Below are 20,621 nucleotides of genomic sequence, written 5' to 3' on the forward strand. Positions count from 1 at the left end.
AGTTGCAAAACTTATGCAATAAATGCCTATTAAACTCACCAATAAAATTTAGGGATTGTCCATTTCAGTATATGTTAATTTGCAACAAGTAAATCTTTTTTTGCTGACAAACACCCTCTCTGGCATTGAAAATTAACATTTTCATGTGTGAAATCCCATTGCTTCAGATATTAATTATTGCTAAAATTTAATTCTTATTTTTTCTTTCAGTCTCTTGCCTCTCAGTCTGTTAACCCCATCTTTTCTTTGTTTGGCAGTCTACACTTGATTTTGCATCTAGCATGCACTTCCTGGCTCAGGCTTCTCACTGCTTAGTAAAGTTGCCATAGTCCCAGATGACCATAGGCTTCTTTCCCCTTTTAAGAAGAAGAGGTGACCGGTGGTAATTTAACTTGAGGATCACCACACCTCAGGTGAGGGGCAAGATTGAGAAGGCAGGGCCTTCATGAATAACCGCAACCATACGGCTAAATAATGATTCTTCAATCTGATTGGGTACGGGGACACATAATGGCTTGTCCTTTTCACACACACCTTAAAACCCCTGCATTGATGGTTTTCTAATCACAGCACAATCAAGAGTAAAACTCATAGAAAGTTTTATGAGCAGGCATTTGTGTAATTCATGGCTAGTGTTGTACATTTAGTGCTAATGTTTCTACTTGTAACCACTTAATTTTCATTCTGTGCTCAGTCTATAGACAGGGAGTATGCATAGTTCACTGTCAACTTTAAGAGTAACGAGATGGGAAGTCGTGCCTGGAACAGAAACCTGGGAACAGTGAAGTGTCTGACAGGCATTTGGGTGACATATGCATGAATGTTTGGAAATTATTAGAACTTAAAGACCTTAAAAAGGATAGAAACTCTGGGAATGGAACAGAAGGTAAATCGGACTGCTCTGAGAGAGTGAGTCACATGCAGGAGAAAGTTGAAACTTTAAAGATAATGGGCGAGATTCTCCATTTGGGAGACTATGGGTGGGATTTTCCTCTGACCAACGCTGTAATCGGGAAACGCAATTGGGCGGAGAATCGACGCCAAAATCGTGGTCGGTGTCGGTTTCATGCCAAATTGCAATTCTCTGTCGCCTCGACAGCGGCGATTCTCCACCTCTAATGGGCCGAATTCCTGATGGTGAGGTTCACTTATGCTTTTAAAATTCGGGAAACCAGCGCTGTGGCTGCTGAGGGAGAGCGAGGGGGGTATGAAAAGTGTCCAACATCACCATAATTAGCTGACAGTTGTGCAGCTGGCCGGAGGTCTTCTGCTGGAGGGGGAGCATGAGGTGGCCTGCAGATGGACTGTGGGGTTGGGGTGGATGGGCATGGAGCACCATTGCCGCGGCCCGCAAAGTTGCCATGCAGCTGCGCTACAGCTGACAGCACGCTGTGAACTTATGGCCATGGGTCATATCGGTATCATCCCAACAACCGCCCCTCCTCCCCAGGTACCCTCTGGCCCCAGCTAACCCATCAGCGGGATGGGCACTCTCCAGTGCCATCTTGTTGGCTGGGATGAGTGTGTGTGGAGTATGTATATGTGGCTGCTGCGTGTCAGCCCCCTGAGTGTCAATCGCGTATCTGGCGAATCCGGCATCGTTTCTCATTGGAATCGATTGTGTTCCATGTAGCGCCAGTGCTAGCCTCTTAATAGTTGTTGAATCGGTCCAAGTGCTGCACAAATTTTGCTGTCAAGGAAATCCACGTATGCTGCCCGGCGAAGAGCGCAAATCAGGAAGCCATTCCGTATACATTGCCATGCACATTTTTGCATGGCGTGGAATATGCGGGATTCCTGAGGAAATCCCACTATTGGGCTGTCATTCCAAGCGGGCAGTCCGATAGCGAAGACCCGCAGCCGTCCAATCCCGCTGCACCACAAAGCAGCCCCCCCCCCCCCCCCGCACCCCCCCGCACCCCCCCTCCCCCCACCCCGGGATTGCTTGGGTGCCCCTTCTTGCCTAAAGTATGAAGATAACCGACCCTGCCCCCCCCCCCCCCCCCGGGACCTTCTAACTAAGGAGACCCTCCCCCAGGGACCCCCTGAATAGGGAGATCCCCCAGGGATCCCATGAATAGGGAGATCCCCCAGGGACCCCATGAATAGGGAGACCCCCCCCACCAAGACCCCCTAACTGAAGGAACCCTGCAAAAGGACCCCCTAACTGAAGGAAACCCACAGAGATCCCCTAACTAAATGAACCACACCCCCCACAGCGATCTCCTTGCTAAAGGGAGCGCCGACGGGGTCTCCCTTGACAAAAGGGACACACCCCTCACAGAACCCCCAGCAGAAAAGAAACCCCTGTTTCTGGAAACAAGCGTTGTTCGATCCTGCCCCTTTTGAGCTGAGTTCCAAATCCAACGCCTTGTGGCACTTGGGTGAATCCCGCATGGCGCGGAGGCTGCCGGGAGGCCCATGGAGATTTCACCTGGAATTCTCCAGCTGCCTTATACTCTCGCTCAAGAGCAACGCGGTCAGAGAATCGCCTCTTTAAAAATGTTTTGCTTGTGTCAAGCCCATTGTCTGTGGAGCTTTTAAGAAAGCCTTTGGTGAAATACCACACTAAAGGATGGTTCGCATGCGGCCCATCCAATAAGTGGACCAATGGCAGCTTGGAAACATTTGAATAAATGATTGTTTTTCTGACTGGTGGAAGGTCTTAAGTGGTGTACCCCAGTGGTCAGTGCTGGCACCACTGCGTTTTAGACACATGTAAATGAGTTGGATTTTGGAATGCAGAATAACATTTCAAAAGTTGCTCATGAGACCAAACTTGAAGGTACAGCAAACAGTGAGGATGATGTCAATCGACTGCAACAGGACATAGAAAGTCTAAAAGAATGGGCAGACAGGGTGGAATTTAATATAGAGAAGTGTGGGGTGATGAAGTTTAGCAAAAGAGATAGAGAAAGGTGATATAGACATTATGATACAGTTCTAAAGAGTGTGCAGTGTCAAAGTGACATGACGGCTCATGTGCAGAGATCTTTAAAGGTGCCAGGACATATTGAGGGAGTAATTAGCAAGTCATGGCTTCACAATTAGAAATATTTAATGCAGAATCAAGGAATTTATACTGGACCTTAAAAATCTCTGGTTAGGATCCAGCTTGAGTATTGCATCCAGTTCTGGTCACTATGCTTAGGAAGAATGCAAAGGTCCTTGAGAGGTGCAAAAAGAGCTTTCACAGAATGACATTGACTGCAAGGTTAGGTGGGAGAAGCTGGGGCTGTTCTCCTTGAAGCAAAGGGGATTGAAGGAAGATTGCTGGAGTTGAACAAAATAATAACGGGTTTAAACAAGATATACATGAAAAGCTGTTCCCATTAGCTGATGGTACAAAGAAGAGGAACACAGATTTAAGGCTTTGGGCAAGAAATGCATGGAGGATGCGAGGAAGAATTTATATTACACAGTAAATGGTAATTGCCTGGAACTTATAGTCTAGCAGGGTGGTGATGATCATTGATTTAAAAACAAAAATGGATGAGTACTTGAGTGAAATAAATGTGTATGGGCATGAGGATAGAAAGGGCGAATGGTACTGATTGGATTGCTCCACAGAGAACTAGCAGGGGCTGAATGGGCTGAGAGGCCTCTTCAGATGCCAGTATGATTCGATGGAAGGAACCTAATGCCTTCCCCCATAGCGGGTTTTGTAGTGGCGACATTTAATTAGGCAAGAGAGGGGAGGGTAGATACTTTCTGCCCTGCCATCAATTGAGACTGTGTCTTCCATGATCCCCATCCTCGATCCCCATCCTGCCATCACTCACCTGTGATCTTGGTCCTGCGGTTCTCCTGGGCCTCAAGTGCATGCATTATCGGTATCAGCCACTGCCTCACCAGTGGCGCTGTCTAGCAATGAAGAGCTGACAGCAGCATCTTGGAGATCTCAGTGGGCGGGACTCCCAATCCCAGGGTTCTTGATCCTGAGGAAGGCCTAACGCTGTCCAGTTAAATACCTGATTTGCACTTAATTCAGCGCACTTCCCCGAAAAGAGGTTCATGGGCCAGCAGGTGAGACCCCATCCCAATCAATTAGATTATAGTTTGTCCTATATCTCTGTAAAACACCTAACATTTCAAAACTGGAGAAGATGTAAGAGACTGAGGGTTTGTTGCGAGGGCATAGGTTGGAATGTGGTTTGGACCTTGATTCCACTAGTATTCCGCAATATTTCAACTGGAAATTTCACTCAGCGTCCAGGAGCACATCTGTCTGTTGTTCCATATCAAAGGGTCTATTGTGGGAGTTCCCAATCTTTCAAGGGAACTTCAGATTTTATGCAATTCAAAATTATCAGCCAAACTCATGCCAGTTAAGATCCAGCCTAAGCACCAGCGAAGACTTGCAAATGCCTGAAACATTTTCTACTTTGAGTGGCTACAATATAAGAATTTGAAAAAAAATGTTAATTTGGCCCATTTGTTCCTCCCGAGGACAATGCTTCCTTTACCATAGGTGGGCAGATTGACTTGGGGCAGGTTAACCACAACTGATGAACCTTTGTGAGCTCCAGTCGTACAAAAGTCTCTGTTTACTGAATTTGGTGTCTTCAACCTTTGGAAGGGCTGGCTGGCGGGCGGAGGTTCCATTTTACTGCAATTTTGAGCAAGGCCCTGTCATGATATTCAAACACACACATCATGATAGACACACCAACAGACAAATCAGAACACACAACACCACAACCAATCACAGAAAGATATAAAAGCACAAACACGACACCGTGTGGTCAGTATTGGCTGGAGACAAGGACAAGGACAGACCTGCTACACGACACACTCAGGGAGACAGCACGTGCAGAGTATCCAGAACAAACTGTATACAAGAGTTAAAATAAAATAGAGTTGTACCACATACAACTGTGTTGGCTCATCTGTGCACCAGAGCACCCAACACCACAGGCCCCAACAATTTCCAACCCAATTTCTGGCAGAAATTATTTTTTTGAATGGCTGAAACCACCCATTAGGAAAAAATTGCTGATTTGATGTTTTTTTCCATATGGATATTTTGCACAGTCTACAGGGACACCTCCCCCTCCTGAAGCATAGCTGGTGCATGTAATTTTCATGTGCAGCCTGCTGCTTCTTCCACACACATTGACACAACAATAATTACTGCAGTATTTTGACAACCAGTCGGTGATATAATCATTCAGTTACTCAGAAAAGTGCAACAAACACCAAAATGGCCTCCCTCGTCAGATTTCAGTTTAGACTCACATTATTATGGTACATAGCCACTCACCGTAGCTGTCTGTCCTTGCATACAGCTACCATTACCAGTAGATTTCCCAAAATAGTCATTATCATAATAGCCGACAGAAATGTGATGAGAACGGTCTTCTGAACCATAGAGAAAGCAGGAACTTCATGAGGCTCACCATCACTTGTACTAAAAGCAAAACAGATAATAGATGGAATTACCGTCAATTATAAACCTTTGATCAGATATATCATGAAACATACAGAGAGATACACATTACAATATTTCTGAGAATACCCCAGTTGGGTATCAATTAATATAATAGCAGGGCTGGAAGGTAAATGGGCTGACAAGAGGTTTGTTATTCGATCAATAGGATTACGATTCACCTGGAACACAATTACCAATTTTATAAAACAGATAGATAAGCTGACTCAAAATATTTGAGCAGATATTTCGCTCGAAATTTGCTTGCAGCATGCACAAGGATCCCAGTTTCCATAGGATGGCTTTGCAGGATGCAGCAAGATCAGTTCCTTTCCGTGTTCCCTGTGAAGAGTGGTCCAGATGTGTGGAGTCTACCACTTTGCGTGGGCAGGATCAGCTGCTCTAAAGAAGCTATTTCTCAAATTTAAGAGCCAACTACTTGCACTGGAAGAAACCATCAGTTTCAGAAACAAATTAGGAAGGCAAATAAGCTGCAGCTACTCATTTTGAAGACATCAGAAATCCTGTCCATTGAGCAGCAGCAAGGGAGAATTGCTATCCCTTGGATTGGGACAAGCAGTTCATATTTAAAAGCTGCTGCTTTGTTGTAATTTATGCACGTCAGACAATTCAGGTCAACTTATCTGAGGTTTTCAGGCGCCAGAGAGAGCTATCCAAGTTCGGAGAGGCATGTCCATCACTAATGTCAACATGGTTGACACCTGTTGTATCAATGTGCAAGCAGCCCATCCGCCATGGTGAACACAGCCCCCGTTTTCCTAATAGTCACGAGCCATGTCTGGAGGGGATACTCTTGAAATGAAAATGAAAATCGCTTATTGTCACAAGTAGGCTTCAAATGAAGTTACTGTGAAAAGCCCCTAGTCGCCACATTCCAGCGCCAGTTCGGGGACGCTGGTACAGGAATTGAACCGTGCTGCTGGCCTGCCTTGGACTGCTTTCAAAGCCAGCGATGAAGCCCTGTGCTCTTTGTCACCCTGGAGCCAACCCTTCATCTGATCGCCTGGTTTGAATAAAGATAACAGGTGGCACGGTGGCACAATGGCGAACACTGCTGCCTCACGGCACCAGGGTCCCAGGTTCGATCCCGGTCCCAGGTCACTGTCTGTGTGGAGTTTGCATATTCTCCCCTTGTCTGTGTGGGTCTCACCCCCACAACCCAAAAGATGTGCAGGCTAGATGGATTGGCCATGCTAAATTGCCCCTTAATTGTAAACGAAAATAATTGGAGACTCTAAATTTATTAAAAGAAAGAATAAAGATAACATAGGGGTACAGGATGAATGAATTATGAGTGCTGCCAGGTGATTGTGCACAGGCCTACATGGGGCACACTACCTGCAGTTGCAAAAAAAATTAATTCAGAAATTGGAAGGCCCTTTCTATTCAGAAAGATGTCATGATGGTGATGGAGAGGACACAAGGAGATGTGATGAGGTTTATGGCACTTTGAACCCTGGGAAACTGTGCATTGATGACAGAGATTCATGCTATCCAGTCCTGCTTTATTCTGTTCAATAGAAAGGTGATGTAGGTGTATTTCTTGATATGGGGAGCCTCTGTGATGTCCTGACTTTAACATCCTCCTCTTTCCTCGATCCTTTGCTGCGCCTTTCCTCTTCTGTCTTCTTGATTGCTTTGCCTCATCCTTCAGCTTTGAAGACCCCCAAAAGCCATTCAGCACCAGTAAGTAATAATCAGAATTCAATTGCAGAAAGCAGATTATTGGCCAGAAAACACCCAGAATTTAACCAGCATCCTAAAAGGTCAAAGCAGCAACGAATCTGTTTGGAATGAATGAGCTATTTAAGCAACCTTTTGTCTGTGATTTGTTAATTGAGTTATCAGTTGGTGAATCAGGTGCTGGGAAGTCCAATTGTTACACCATCCTGGGCAAGTACGTGGTCAATTTCAGCCCGTGACCCAGAGTCAAAACCCAAGTGAAGTAATAAAAATTCCTGAAATCTTTTGCCCTTGGCTGCCCAATGATTACAGTCATCAGGTTTGTAAATTGAAATGCAAATACTGTTTATTTCTAACAAAGTTAATGGTAAAATACGCAGCAGATACACCTGGTTAAATATTGAAAAGAACCTAACTCCTACTGTAACTTGCCTCCCCACCCTCTACACACACATACAAGACTGACAAACACGGAAAGGTGGAAAAGGGGGAGGGATTGTAAATGAAAGAGAAAAGAGTCTTTGCTTCAGATGATTATTCCTTGCAGGCGTTCTCCACAGTACGTTTGTAAATCACCATCCTTGTTTGGCAGCCTGTACTCACAATTTTAGTCCCTGTTTCATCAGACTTTGCTCTCAGTTCATGGCCTGCTTTCAGGCCCCTTTTTCAGGAACCCAATACCCACAGGCTTATTGGAGAGAGAGAGTTTAGTGGGTCCTTTTTGAAGAAGTTTAACAGCAGTTTTCTGGAGAGGATGTAGCTGGATCTTCTCCATTACTGCCAGATCTCTAAAGTGAAACTAAAATGGAACCTTGTGGCTCTGAAAAATATTCCATCATGATAATATCCAGTTACCACTTGCTACCAAGCCTTTTGGGCCAATTCATTGACGACCAGCAAAATGAACCAAAGAGAGTGCCAGCCAATATCTGTCATTGGTGCTGGCCCACACTTTAAATCAGCGCAGCCTTCTGGATCCTTCCATTTGAATTAAAGCCACAGGCCACTCTTTTCTTCTGCTTTAATTAAAATGGCAGGTTGCCTGAAAGACATATGTCCATAAATCATCCATGAATCAAATGTAACAGCAACAATAAAAGGAAAGGGGAAACAAGGAAATAGACAGGCAATAAACAGAGAAACATAGAAGATAGGAGCAGGAGGAGGCCATTCGGCCCTTCGTGCCTGCTTTGCCATTCGTCACGAACATGGCTGATCATCCAACTCAATAGCCTGATCCTGCTCTCTCCCCATAACCCTTGAACCCATTCACCTCAAGTGCCGTATCTAGCCGCCTCTTAAATGTATTCAGTGTCTTAGCCTCAACTATTTCCTGTGGTAATGAATTCCACAGGTTCACCACTCTTTGGGTGAAGAAATGTCTCCTTATCTCTGTCCTAAATGGTCTATCCCGAATCCTCAGACTGTGACCCCTGGTCCTGGACACACCCACCACTGGAAACATCAGGAAGGGCCCTTACATAATTGAAATATATATTTTTTAAAATTCCAATTAAGGGGCAATTCAGAGTGGCCAATTCACCTACCCTGCACATCTTTGGGTTGTGGGGGTGAGACCCAAGCAGACACGGGGAGAATGTGCAAAATCCACACGGGTAGTAACCCGGGGCTGGGATCGAACCCAGGCCCTCAGCGCCATGAGGCAGCAGTACTAATCACTGCGCCACCGTGCCACCCTAACAATTGAAATATTATACTGAGCACTTTTCATACTTCCATATAATACTCCTAAAACACCACAGAGCCTCGGTGAAGCTCCGTTCAACATGGTGGATAGCACACATAACCGGCTCCTCAGCTCCTGTTTTATGCCTGTGGTAGAATTAAGAGGATATGTTTTTGACAAAATGTTCATTACTCTTTTCTGTTATGGAGTCATCAAAAGCAACTGCTTCTGAATTCAGCTTGTGCTCAGCAACTAATGGAAACACATTTCCAATTTTGTCTCGATTATTCAATAGATGTGCCTGAACTCTCACCTTTCAAAGCAGACAAATTTCATTATTTTTTCCGTAATAATGCCTGCCTGTTGATAATATATTGCATGATCCCAATTTCACTGATATTTCTCTTTCTGTTCCTCCACACAACTATTCTCATTACTATCGAAGCAGTAAGGACTCAATCAAATAAAACATAAAGAGCGGGATTCTGTGATCTTGAGGCTAAGTGTTGATGCCGTCGGAAATGCCCTCGCGTTTCTCGACGGCATCAACACAGCCTCAGGTTCAGTAATTCTGGCCGCCACAGGGGGCCAGGCCACATTGGACCCCCCCCCCCCCCACTGGCCGTCCCCTGACCCTTCCACTGCGAGTTCCCGCCAGCTGAGAGCAGGTGTGGACGGCGCCGGCGGGACTCGGCTATTTTACGACGGCCGCTCGGCCCATCCCGGGCCGAGAAACGGCAGGCTGGCTGCGCAGAGCAGCCCCCGACCAGTGCCGCGCCAGCCACGCTGGCGCCAATGGCGGCGATTCTCTGCTCTGCGGAGAATCGCGTGCGGGCGGATTGGCGTGATTCACGCCGGTCGCGGGGATTCTCCGGCCCGGCCCCCGGGCTGAGGGAATCCCGCCCAAAACCCTTGAAGAGCTTTCTCTATAATTCTGCTTTGTGACCTCCGATAAATGTTCAATTGTTGAGATCTATTTCGGATGAGGTGAGAGCGACTGCCCTTGACATCAAGGCAGCATTTGACCCAGTGTGGCATCAATGAGCGCTCGCAAAACTGGAGCCAATGAGAATAAAGGGAAAATCCACCACTGTTTGAAGCAAATCTGGCACAAAGGAAGATGGTTGAGGTTGTTGGAGGTCAATGATCTCAGTCTCAGGTCATCACTGTAGGAGTTCCTGAGCGTATTGTTCTAGGTCCCTCCATCTTCAGCTACTTCATCAATGATCTTCCCTCCAGCATAAGGGCAGCAGTGGGGATACTTGCTGATGATTGCGCAATGTTAAGCACCGTATGAGGAGAGATTGAGTTGGTTAGGATTGTATTTGCTGGAGTTTAGAAGAACGAGGGGGGAATCTCACAGACACCTATAAATTCTAATAGAACTAAACAGATTAGGGGTGCAGGAAGGATGTTCCTGATGGCGGTGAGTCCAGAACCAGGGGTCACAGTATAAGGATACAGGATAAACCAATTAGGACTGAGATGAGGAACAGTTTCTTCACCCAGAGAATGGCAAGCCTGTGGAATTCGTTACCACAGAAAGCAGTTGAAGCCAAAACATTGTAGGTTTCAAGAAGCAGTTATATATATATTTTGGGGCTAACGGAATCAAAGGATTTGGGGGGAAAGCAGGAACAGGTTACTGAGTTGGAACATCAGCCATGATCATAATGAATGGCAAGCAGGCACAAAGAGCCAAATGGCCTACTCCTGTTCCTATTTTCTATGTTTCTATTGTGACATACTGAAGCAGCCCATGCCCACATGCAGCAAGACCTGGACAACACTCAGGTTTGAGTTGATAAGTGGCATGTAACATTTATGCCACACAAGTGCCAGGCAATAATCACCTCCAAAAAGAGAGAATCTAACATCGCCCCTTGACCTTCATTGGCATTATTATCATTGAACCCCACTATCAACATCCTAGAGGAGCAAACTGAATTGGACCAGCCATATAAATACTGTAGCTACAAAGTCATTGGCCAGGAATTCTATGGTGAACAACTCACCTCCTGACTCCCCAAAGCCTGTCCACAATCCACAATGCATAAGTCAGGAATGTGATAGAATACACTCCACTTGCTTGGATGAATGTAGCTCCAACCACACTCAAGAGATTTGACACCATTCAGGACAAAGCAGTCCACTTGATTGGCATCCCACCTTCAACACTCACTCCCCCCCCCCCCCCCCCCCCCCCCACCTACGCATAATGGCAGCAGTGTACCAACTGCAAGATGTACTGTAGCAATTCACCAAGGTTTCTTTGACAAAAGCTTCTAAACCCGCAACCTCTATCATCTAAAGGACAACGGCAGCAGAAGCATGGGAACGCTGCCACTTGCAAGTTCCCCTCTAAGCCACACACCATCCTGACTTGGAACTGTATTACCATTTCTTCACTTGTTCTGGGTCAAAATCCTGGAACTCCCTTCAAATAGTACCGTGGGTGCACTGACAGCACATGGACTGTAGTGGTTTAAGGCAATGGCTCATCACCACCTTCTCAAGGGCAATTAGGGATGGGCAATAAATACTGACCTAGCCAGCGACAGTCACATCCCTTCAAAGAATAAAAAAAGCTCCTACACCATCTAATAATATCCCATAATCTTATCATTTTCGTTATAACTAATCTTCTTTTGAATGGACTATCTCAGGGTTTTGATGCCGTTGTAAACGCCGTCGCATTTTATGACAGCATCAACAGGCCCCTAGGAGCATCGTTCCTGCGCCCCACAGGGGGCCAGCATGGCACTGGAGCGACTCACGCAGCTCCAGTTGCCGATACCGGCATCAAACGGGCGCCGTGGGTCTGCGCATGCGCACTACGGCCAGCGCGAGTTCCGCGCATTTGTGCTGCGGCCGGCAAGATTTGGTGCATGCGCGCTACGGGAGGCGCGAGTTCGCACATATACGCTATGGCCGGCGTGAGTTCGCACATGTGCGCTATGGGTGGCAGGTGTTCGCACATGCGCGCTATGGGCGGTGCAAGTTCGCGCACGGGCGCTACGGCCGCCACAAATTTGCGCATGTGCATAGGTCTCCTTCTCCGCGCCGGCCCCGACGCAACATGGCGGAGAGCTACAGGGGCCTGGCGCAGAGGAACATAGGCCCCCACCAGGACAAGCCGGCCTGCCGATCGGTAGGCCTTGATCGTGGGCCAGGCCACCTTGGAGGCCCCCCCCCGGGGCCGGATCCCACCTCCCCCCCCCCACCAGGCCACCCCCCGCAGGATGGACGGCGAGGTCCCGCAGGGTAGGACCACATGTGTGTCGTGTAAATCACCCTGGGGTAACACGGACTGCAACTGGATACAGTTGTCCTTGAAAGTAGACTCCAAACTTTGATGTTAGTTCAATACGCTTTATTGAAATTGTTAAGAAACCATGCGATGCATCTAGCATCGTGAAGAATTTGGCGTGTGCCATCTCATTGGTCAGTTCCTCCCGCTTCGGGATCGGGTAGTGTTCCCGCATTATGTTCTGGTTATGATCTTTGGGATCTATGCATATCCGCAACACTCCTGAGGGCTTCTTCACACAGACCATCGAGCTGACCCAGTCAGTCGGTTTTGTCACTTTGGAGATGATGCCCTGGTCTTGGAGCTCCTGTAGCTGTGCCTTTAAACGTTCCTTCAGAGGAGCCGGCACCCGGCGTGGTGCATGGATTACTGGCGTGGCATCAGGCCTGAGTAGGATCTTGTAGCAGTATGGCAGAGTGCCCATTCCATCACACATCCGGATATTGAGCAAGGATGTCATCAATGTCAGCCTGAAGATCCACATTGGAGGAAGACATGGCATGGGCTGGCTCTACGAGGTTGAGTGGCTTGCATGGATGGGCACCGAGCAGGGATGCCTTATCAGGCTTGACGATTTTGAATCGCAGTGTGACATTGATGGTCTTGTTGGAGACGAATAAATGACAAGATCCGAGTGCAGTTATGGCATTGCCATTATAATCGAGGAGCTGGCAGGCTGGTGGAAGAATTTTGGGTTGCTTTTTAATGCGGTCAAAATCAGCTTGAGAGATGAGATTGGCAGAAGCACCAGTGTCCAGCTTGAACTGGATGCTGCATTGATTTACTTGTATGACAGCACGCCATTCGTCCGCGGAATCCACATTGAGGATACATGCACTATACATGTCTCGATTGCGACTGGCAGGGTCATGTGCTTAATTTTGAGGAGTTGCTCCCGCAAGGAATCGGAGTGCAGCCCAAACACGATCTGATCCCTGATCATGGAATCAGCGGTTGCACCATAATTGCAGGACTGCGCTAATATACGGAGATGAGTTAGAAAGGATTGGAAAGGTTCATCCTTACCCTGAAGGCGTTTCTGGAATATATAGTGCTCAAAGCTCTCGTTTGTTTCGACTTCACAGTGACTGCCGAACTTCTCCAAAACGGTCTTGAATTTGGCCTTGTCCTGGCCGTTGGTAAAATTAAGCGAGTTGAAAATCTGGACAGCTTGGTCCCCCGCAGTTGATAGGAGCAGCGCGATTTTTCTGGAATCGGACGCACTCTCGAGGTCTGAGGCCTCAATGTAGAGAAGGAACCTTTGCTTGAAGACCCAGCAGTTGGCGCCGAGATTGCCGGAGATCCATAGCTGTAGAGGGGCCTGGATCGTCTCCATGCCGCTGGAAGGCACTTGCTGGTCGTCACGGAATCACTCGAGGTAAATCACTTAGAGAAAGTAGACTACTGGTACCATGTTGTGTTAATCACCCTGGGGTAACACGGACTGCAACTGGATACAGTTGTACTTGAAAGTAGACACCAAACTGTGATGTTGGTTCAATACGCTTTATTGAACTTGTTAAGCAGTGCACACAGTTCGCTGTGGGTTTGACATTCTACTAATCTAAGCGTGCTTACTATAACTAACTAGACCAGACTAGCTCTGAGCCACATGTAGAAGGTGCTAACTGATATATACACCCTGACTGTCACTACAGTTGTCACCAGTGGACAGAGGCAGAGTGTTGATGCCTCGTGTGTTTTATAGTGCCAGACCACCTTTTAGTGTTCTGCCTGGTGATTGGTTGTGTTCTGTCCTGTGTGTTGATTGGCTGTACTGGGTGTCTGTCACTGCCTGTCTGTATCTCATTATGTGCATGAGTGTATATCATGACAACGTGAATGGCGCCGGCGGGACTCGGCCTATCTCGGCGGCAACTCCGCCAATCGCGCATGGAGAATCGCCGGAGGGGCTGCGTAGAGCGGCCTCCGGCCGGCGCCACGCCGACCGGAGTCGGAGCAGCGCTGGAGCGGCGTCGCGTTGATTGGCCCCCCCCCCCCGGCGATTCTCCAATCCAGCCTGAGGTCGGAGAATCCCACCCAGGGTTTCCCAAACATTCCGGCCATGGAATACTAACGGAACTCATGAGAAACATTCTTCGAACCATAGAACCCCCACAGAACAGAAGGAGGCCATTTGGCCCATTAAATCTACACAGACCCTCTTAGTCTTATTGTGTTGAAGAGTTAAGCCGCAAAATATTGATTTCTTTTACGCAATAGGTACAAACATACAAAAACAAATTTATTTTTAAAAATTATATTCTTATATGTACACATTCATTGTAATTAAAAAGTTGTTTTATTCAATAAATACTTAAGTCTTACCTTATTGTTGTCATTTTTAATGGAAGGATTCTTTTGCTCACAGATTTGTTTAATACTAGGAGTGCTACACACACATTCCCCTTCACACACACACTTACTCCCACCTCTTTCACACACACTCCAAACTCTCTCCCGCTCTCACACACACACTCACTCCCACCTCTCTCACACACACACTCCAAACTCTCTCCCGCTCTCACACACATACTCACTCCCACCTCTCTCACACACACACTCCAAACTCTCTCCCGCTCTCACACACTCACTCCCACCTCTCTCCCGGTCTCACACGCATACTCACTCGGACCTATCTCCCGCTCCCACACATACTTACTCCCACCTCTCTCACACACACACTCCAAAATCTCTACCGTTCTCACACACACTCCAAACTCTCTCCCGCTCTCACACAGACACTCCCACCTCTCCCCTGCTCTCACACACATACCCACTCCCACCTCTCTCACACACACACTCCCACCTCTCTCCTGCTCTCACACACATACTCACTCCCACCTCTCTCCCACTCTCACACATACTTACTCCCACCTCTCTCACACACACACACCAAACTCTCTACCACTCTCACACACACTCCCACCTCTCTCCCGCTCTCACACACATACTCACTCCCACCTCTCTCACACACACTCTCCAAATTCTCTACCGCTCTCACACACACTCCAAACTCTCTCCCACTCTCACACACTCCAAACTCTCTCCCGCTCTCACACACACTCCAAACTTTCTCCCGCACTCACACACTCAAAACTCTCTCCCGCACTCACAAACTCAAAACTCTCTCCCGCCCTCACATGCACACTCTCACCTCTCTCCCGCTCTCACATGCACACTCTCACCTCTCTCCCCCACTCACACACTCCAAACTCTCTCCCACTATCACACACACTCCAAACTCTCTCCCGCTCTCACACACACTCCAAACTCTCTCCCGCTCTCAAACACACTCCAAACTCTCTCCCGCATTCACACACTCCAAACTCTCTCCCGCACTCACACACTCCAAACTCTCTCCCGCACTCACACACTCCAAACTCTCTCCCGCTCTCACACACACTCCAAACTCTCTCCCACACTCACACACTCCAAACTCTCTCCCGCACTCACACACTCCAAACTCTCTCCCGCTCTCACACACTCCAAACTCTCTCCCGCACTCACACACTCTGTAGCGCACAATGACTTATGAAAGACGAGAAGTGATGAAGTCGATCCAGGCTTTATTCAGCGATGCTTGTCCCCAGCAGCTCAGCAACAGAATGAAGCTGCGGGGAGAGGCTCGGGTTCTTATACTCCACCTTCAGGGTGGAGCCAGGAGTCGGCAGCCAACCAGGACCCGGGATCTGTCAGCCAATAGCATCTCGGCTTCACAGTCCCACATGACCCCTAATACATACCACCACATTCACCCCTTGTTAAAAAGGAACCCGGCGAGGTGGTGGTTCGCATGGTGGTAGGGGTTTACAAGGCTGGCCCTGGAACAAAATTTCAGACAGTGTTACTACAGCTTTAGCCCTACACTGGGCTATGTACAAGTTTGTGAGAACTATTTACAATATTAGCAAAAACATTTTTTTTTTGTTACAACAACATTCTTTGTGTCACGCGGATTCCACGAGTCGAGCGGGCGGTCTGGTCTTCCTCGTCGATCGCCTCAGCCCCGGTTGTGGTGCAGGTGCTTGCTCAGGCGTTGTCGTCTCCGGGAGCGTTTCGGTGTTTGTTCCTGTTTTACTCCTGGGCGGGCACGGGAGGAGGGCCAATCCCCCCCGGGAAGGGGGCGGTCGCGGGGTGCGCCGGTGGCAGGGAGGGGAAGATCGGTGTCGGGGGTGTGTGCGTGTTGCCGGTGGGCGCCAGGTCCCGCAGGGAGACCCTGTCCTGTCGGCCGTCGGGGTACGTCACGTAGGCGTACTGCAGGTTCGCGTGGAGAAGGTGAACCCTCTCGACCAACCAGTCCGATTTGTGCGCCCGCACATGTTTCCGGAGCAAGCTGGGTCCTGGGGCCGCCAGCCAGGTCGGCAGCGACGTTCCGGAGGAGGACTTCCTGGGGAAGACAAGGAGGTGCTCATGGGGCGTTTGGTTAGTGGTGGTACACAGCAGCGACCGGATGGAGTGTAGAGCGTCCGGGAGGACCTCCTGCCACCGGGAAACTGGGAGATCCCTTGACCGTAGGGCCAGTAGGATGGCTTTCCAGACCGCGCCGTTCTCCCTCTCTACTTGCCCGTTCCCCCGGGGGTTGTAGCTGGTCGTCCTGCTCGAGGCTATGCCCTTGCTGAGCAGGAACTGGCGCAGCTCGTCACTCATGAAGGAGGACCCCCTGTCGCTATGGATATACGCGGGGCAACCGAACAGTGTGAATATGGTGCCAAGGGCTTTAATGACTGTGGCCGCTGTCATGTCGGGGCAGGGGATGGCGAAGGGGAAACGAGAGTACTCGTCCACCACGTTCAGGAAGTATGCGTTGCGGTCGGTGGAGGGGAGGGGCCCTTTGAAATCCAAACTGAAGCGTTCAAAGGGGCGGGAAGCCTTGATCAGGTGCGCTCTACCCGGCCTGAAAAAGTGCGGTTTGCACTCTGCGCAGATGTGGCAGTTCCTGGTGACTGTACGGACCTCCTCCACAGAGTAGGGGAGGTTGCGGGACTTTACGAAATGGTAAAATCGAGTGACCCCCGGGTGGCAGAGGTCCTCGTGGAGGGCTTGGAGGCGGTCTATTTGTGCGTTGGCACATGTGCCACGGGATAGGGCATCGGATGGCTCGTTCAGCTTTCCGGGACGATACAAGATCTCATAGTTGGAGCGCTCAATTCTCCACCTTAAGATCTTGTCATTCTTAATTTTGCCCCGCTGTGCATTATCGAACATGAAGGCTACCGACCGTTGGTCCGTGAGGAGAGTGAATCTCCTGCCGGCCAGGTAATGCCTCCAATGTCGCACAGCTTCCACTATGGCTTGGGCTTCCTTTTCCACTGAGGAGTGGCGGATTTCTGAGGCGCGGAGGGTCCGGGAGAAAAAGGCCACGGGTCTGCCCGCTTGGTTAAGTGTGGCCGCCAGAGCTACGTCGGATGCGTCGCTCTCGACCTGGAAGGGGAGGGACTCATCGATGGCGCGCATCGTGGCCTTTGCGATATCCGCTTTGATGCGGCTGAAGGCCTGGCGAGCCTCTGTCGACAGGGGGAAGGTAGTGGACTGTATTAGCGGGTGGGCCTTGTCTGCGTACTGGGGGACCCACTGGGTGTAATATGAAAAGAAACCCAGGCAACGTTTCAGGGCTTTGGAGCAGTGGGGGAGGGGGAATTCCATAAGGGGGCGCATGCGTTCGGGGTCGGGGCCTATTATTCCATTGCGCACTACGTATCCCAGGATGGCCAAACGGTTTGTGCTAAAAACGCACTTTTCCACGTTATATGTGAGGTTCAGGGCGTTAGCGGTCTGGAGGAACTTTTGGAGGTTGGTGTCGTGGTCCTGCTGATCGTGGCCGCAGATGGTTACGTTGTCGAGATACGGGAACGTGGCCTGCAACCCGTGCTGGTCAACCATTCGGTCCATCTCCCGTTGGAAGACCGAGACCCCGTTTGTGACGCCAAATGGGATCCTTAGGAAGTGGTATAGACGCCCGTCTGCCTTGAAGGCGGTGTACTTGCGGTCACCTGGGCGGATGGGGAGCTGGTGGTAGGCGGACTTGAGGTCCACGGTGGAGAAGACCTTATTCTGGGCAATCCGATTGACCATGTCGGATATGCGGGGGAGAGGGTACGCATCTAGCTGCGTGTACCTGTTGATGGTCTGACTATAGTCTATGACCATCCTTTGCTTCTCCCCGGTCTTTACTACTACCACCTGGGCTCTCCAGGGACTATTGCTGGCCTGGATTATGCCTTCCTTCAGCAACCGCTGGACTTCAGACCGAATAAATATCCGGACCTGGGCGCTGTACCGTCTGCTCCTAGTGGCGACGGGTTTGCAATCCGGGGTGAGGTTTGCAAACAAGGACGGCGGTTCAACCTTGAGAGTTGCGAGGCCGCAGGTAGTGAGTGGGGGTATTGGGCCGCCGAATTGGAATGTTAGGCTCTGCAGGTTACACTGGAAATCTAATCCCAGTAATGTGGGAGCGCAGAGTTTGGGAAGGACGTAGAGCCTGTAGTTCTTAAACTCCCTCCCTTGCACCGTTAGGTTCGCGATGCAGAACCCTTTGATCTCTACGGAATGGGATCCTGCAGCTAGGGAAATCTTTTGCGTGCTTGGATGGATGGTCAGAAAACAGCGTCTTACCGTGTCTGGGTGAATAAAACTTTCAGTGCTCCCGGAGTCGATCAGGCATGGCGTCTCATATCCATTGACCAGCACCGTTGTTGTCGTCGTCTGGAGCCGCGATTGATCCAGTGTCACCGAAGCCAGTTGTGGTAGTAGTGTCGCGGCGTCTTCTTCGGACCCCGTGGAGCCGTCGATGCTGGGGTCCTTTGTTGTCAACCAAGATGGTGGTGTCCATGAATCGCACGCGGCCGGGGGTGGACAAAATGGCCGCCCCCATGGATCGCACGTGGTCGGGGGTGGACAAAATGGCCGCCCCCATGAATCGCACGTGGCTCTGGGGGGCACAAGATGGCGGCGCCCATCCTCCCTTCGTGGTGCCCGGGACCCAAAATGGCGGCGCCCACGGGTCGCACATGGGGCGCTGGGGGGGGGGGGGGTTGGGGAGCGTTTGGGATGTGCTGGGCTCGTTCTTCTCCGGGGATTGCGGCGACCTCCCGGGACCGGCACAGTGCCGCGTAATGGCCCTTCTTGCCGCAGCTTTTACAAATAGCTGCGCGGGCTGGGTAGTGCTGCCGGGGGTGTTTCACTTGCCCGCAGAAATAGCAGCGGTCCCCCCGGGATGGTCTGGCGCTTTAACCGCGCAACCTTGCGAGGGGGGGGGAGTTTGTCGCGACGGGGGTCCACGGAGCCCAAGGGGCTGCCGCGCGGTCAGGGCCGTAGGCGCGGACGTTTTGCGAGGCCACATCTAGGAAAGCTGCAAGGGCCCATGCCTCTGAGAGTCCTAGCGACTCTCTTTCTAAAAGTCTTTGGCGGATTTGGGGAGAGTTCATACCTGCCACAAATGCATCGCGAATTAGCAGGTCCGTGTGTTCGATCGCGTTCACCGGCGGGCAGCTGCAGCCCCGTCCCAAAATTAGCAGCGCGACGTAGAATTCCTCTAGCGATTCTCCGGGTCTTTGCGAGTTGGTGGCGCGCGTAGACCTGGTTAACGGGCCGAACGTAAATGCCCTTCAGCAATGCGAGCGCCGTCGGGAAATCATGTGCGTCTTCTATGAGAGGGTAAATTTCCGGGTTTACCCTCGAATGCAAGACCTGCATTTTCTGGTCTTCTGTGATCCGGCTGGGGGCCGTTCGGAGGTAGCCTTCAAAGCATGCTTGCCAGTGTTTAAATACAGCTGCCGAGTTCGCTGCGTGGGGGCTGATCCGCAGGCATTCCGGGGCGATCCGGAGCTCCATAGTCTTTTAGCTCGCTTAATAAATTGTAGCGCACAATGACTTACGAGAGACGAGAAGTGATGAAGTCGATCCAGGCTTTATTAAGCGATGCTTGTCCCCAGCAGCTCAGCAACAGATGAAGCTGCGGGGAGAGGCTCGGGTTCTTATACTCCGCCTTCAGGGCGGAGCAAGGAGTCGGCAGCCAACCAGGCCCGGGATCTGTCAGCCAATAGCATCTCGGCTTCACAGTGCCACATGACCCCTAATACATACCACCACACACTCCAAACTCCCTCCCGCACTCACACACTCCAAACTCTCTCCCGATCTCACACACTCCAAACTCTCTCCCGCACTCACACACTCCAAACTCTCTCTCGCTCTCACGCACACTCCAAACTCTCTCCCACACTCACACACTCCAAACTCTCTCACGCTCTCACACACACTCCAAACTCTCTCCCACACTCACACACTCCAAACTCTCTCCCACACTCACACACTCCAAACTCTCTCCCACACTCACACACTCCAAACTCTCTCCCGCACTCACACACTCCAAACTCTCTCCCGCACTCACACACTCTCACGTCTCTCTCTCACATACACACTCTCACCACTCTCCCCCTCTCACACACACTCACACCACTCTCCCTCTCTCACACACACTCGCACCTCTC

The 20,621-nt window shown here is 49.9% G+C and overlaps 1 protein-coding gene across 2 annotated transcripts in view; it reads right to left on the minus strand.

Moving 5' to 3' along the window:
• htr4 (5-hydroxytryptamine receptor 4) overlaps positions 1-20,621 on the minus strand; it is a 359,571-nt gene that overhangs the window by 240,393 nt on the left and 98,557 nt on the right. For both annotated transcript variants that reach the window (XM_072512139.1, XM_072512138.1), the window contains exon 4: positions 5,264-5,410. In XM_072512139.1, coding sequence (XP_072368240.1) covers positions 5,264-5,410 — 147 coding nt within the window. The remainder of the gene's footprint in view (positions 1-5,263; positions 5,411-20,621) is intronic.

This window comes from Scyliorhinus torazame, chromosome 7, assembly GCF_047496885.1.
Source record: "Scyliorhinus torazame isolate Kashiwa2021f chromosome 7, sScyTor2.1, whole genome shotgun sequence".
Classification (NCBI taxonomy): Eukaryota; Metazoa; Chordata; class Chondrichthyes; order Carcharhiniformes; family Scyliorhinidae; genus Scyliorhinus; species Scyliorhinus torazame.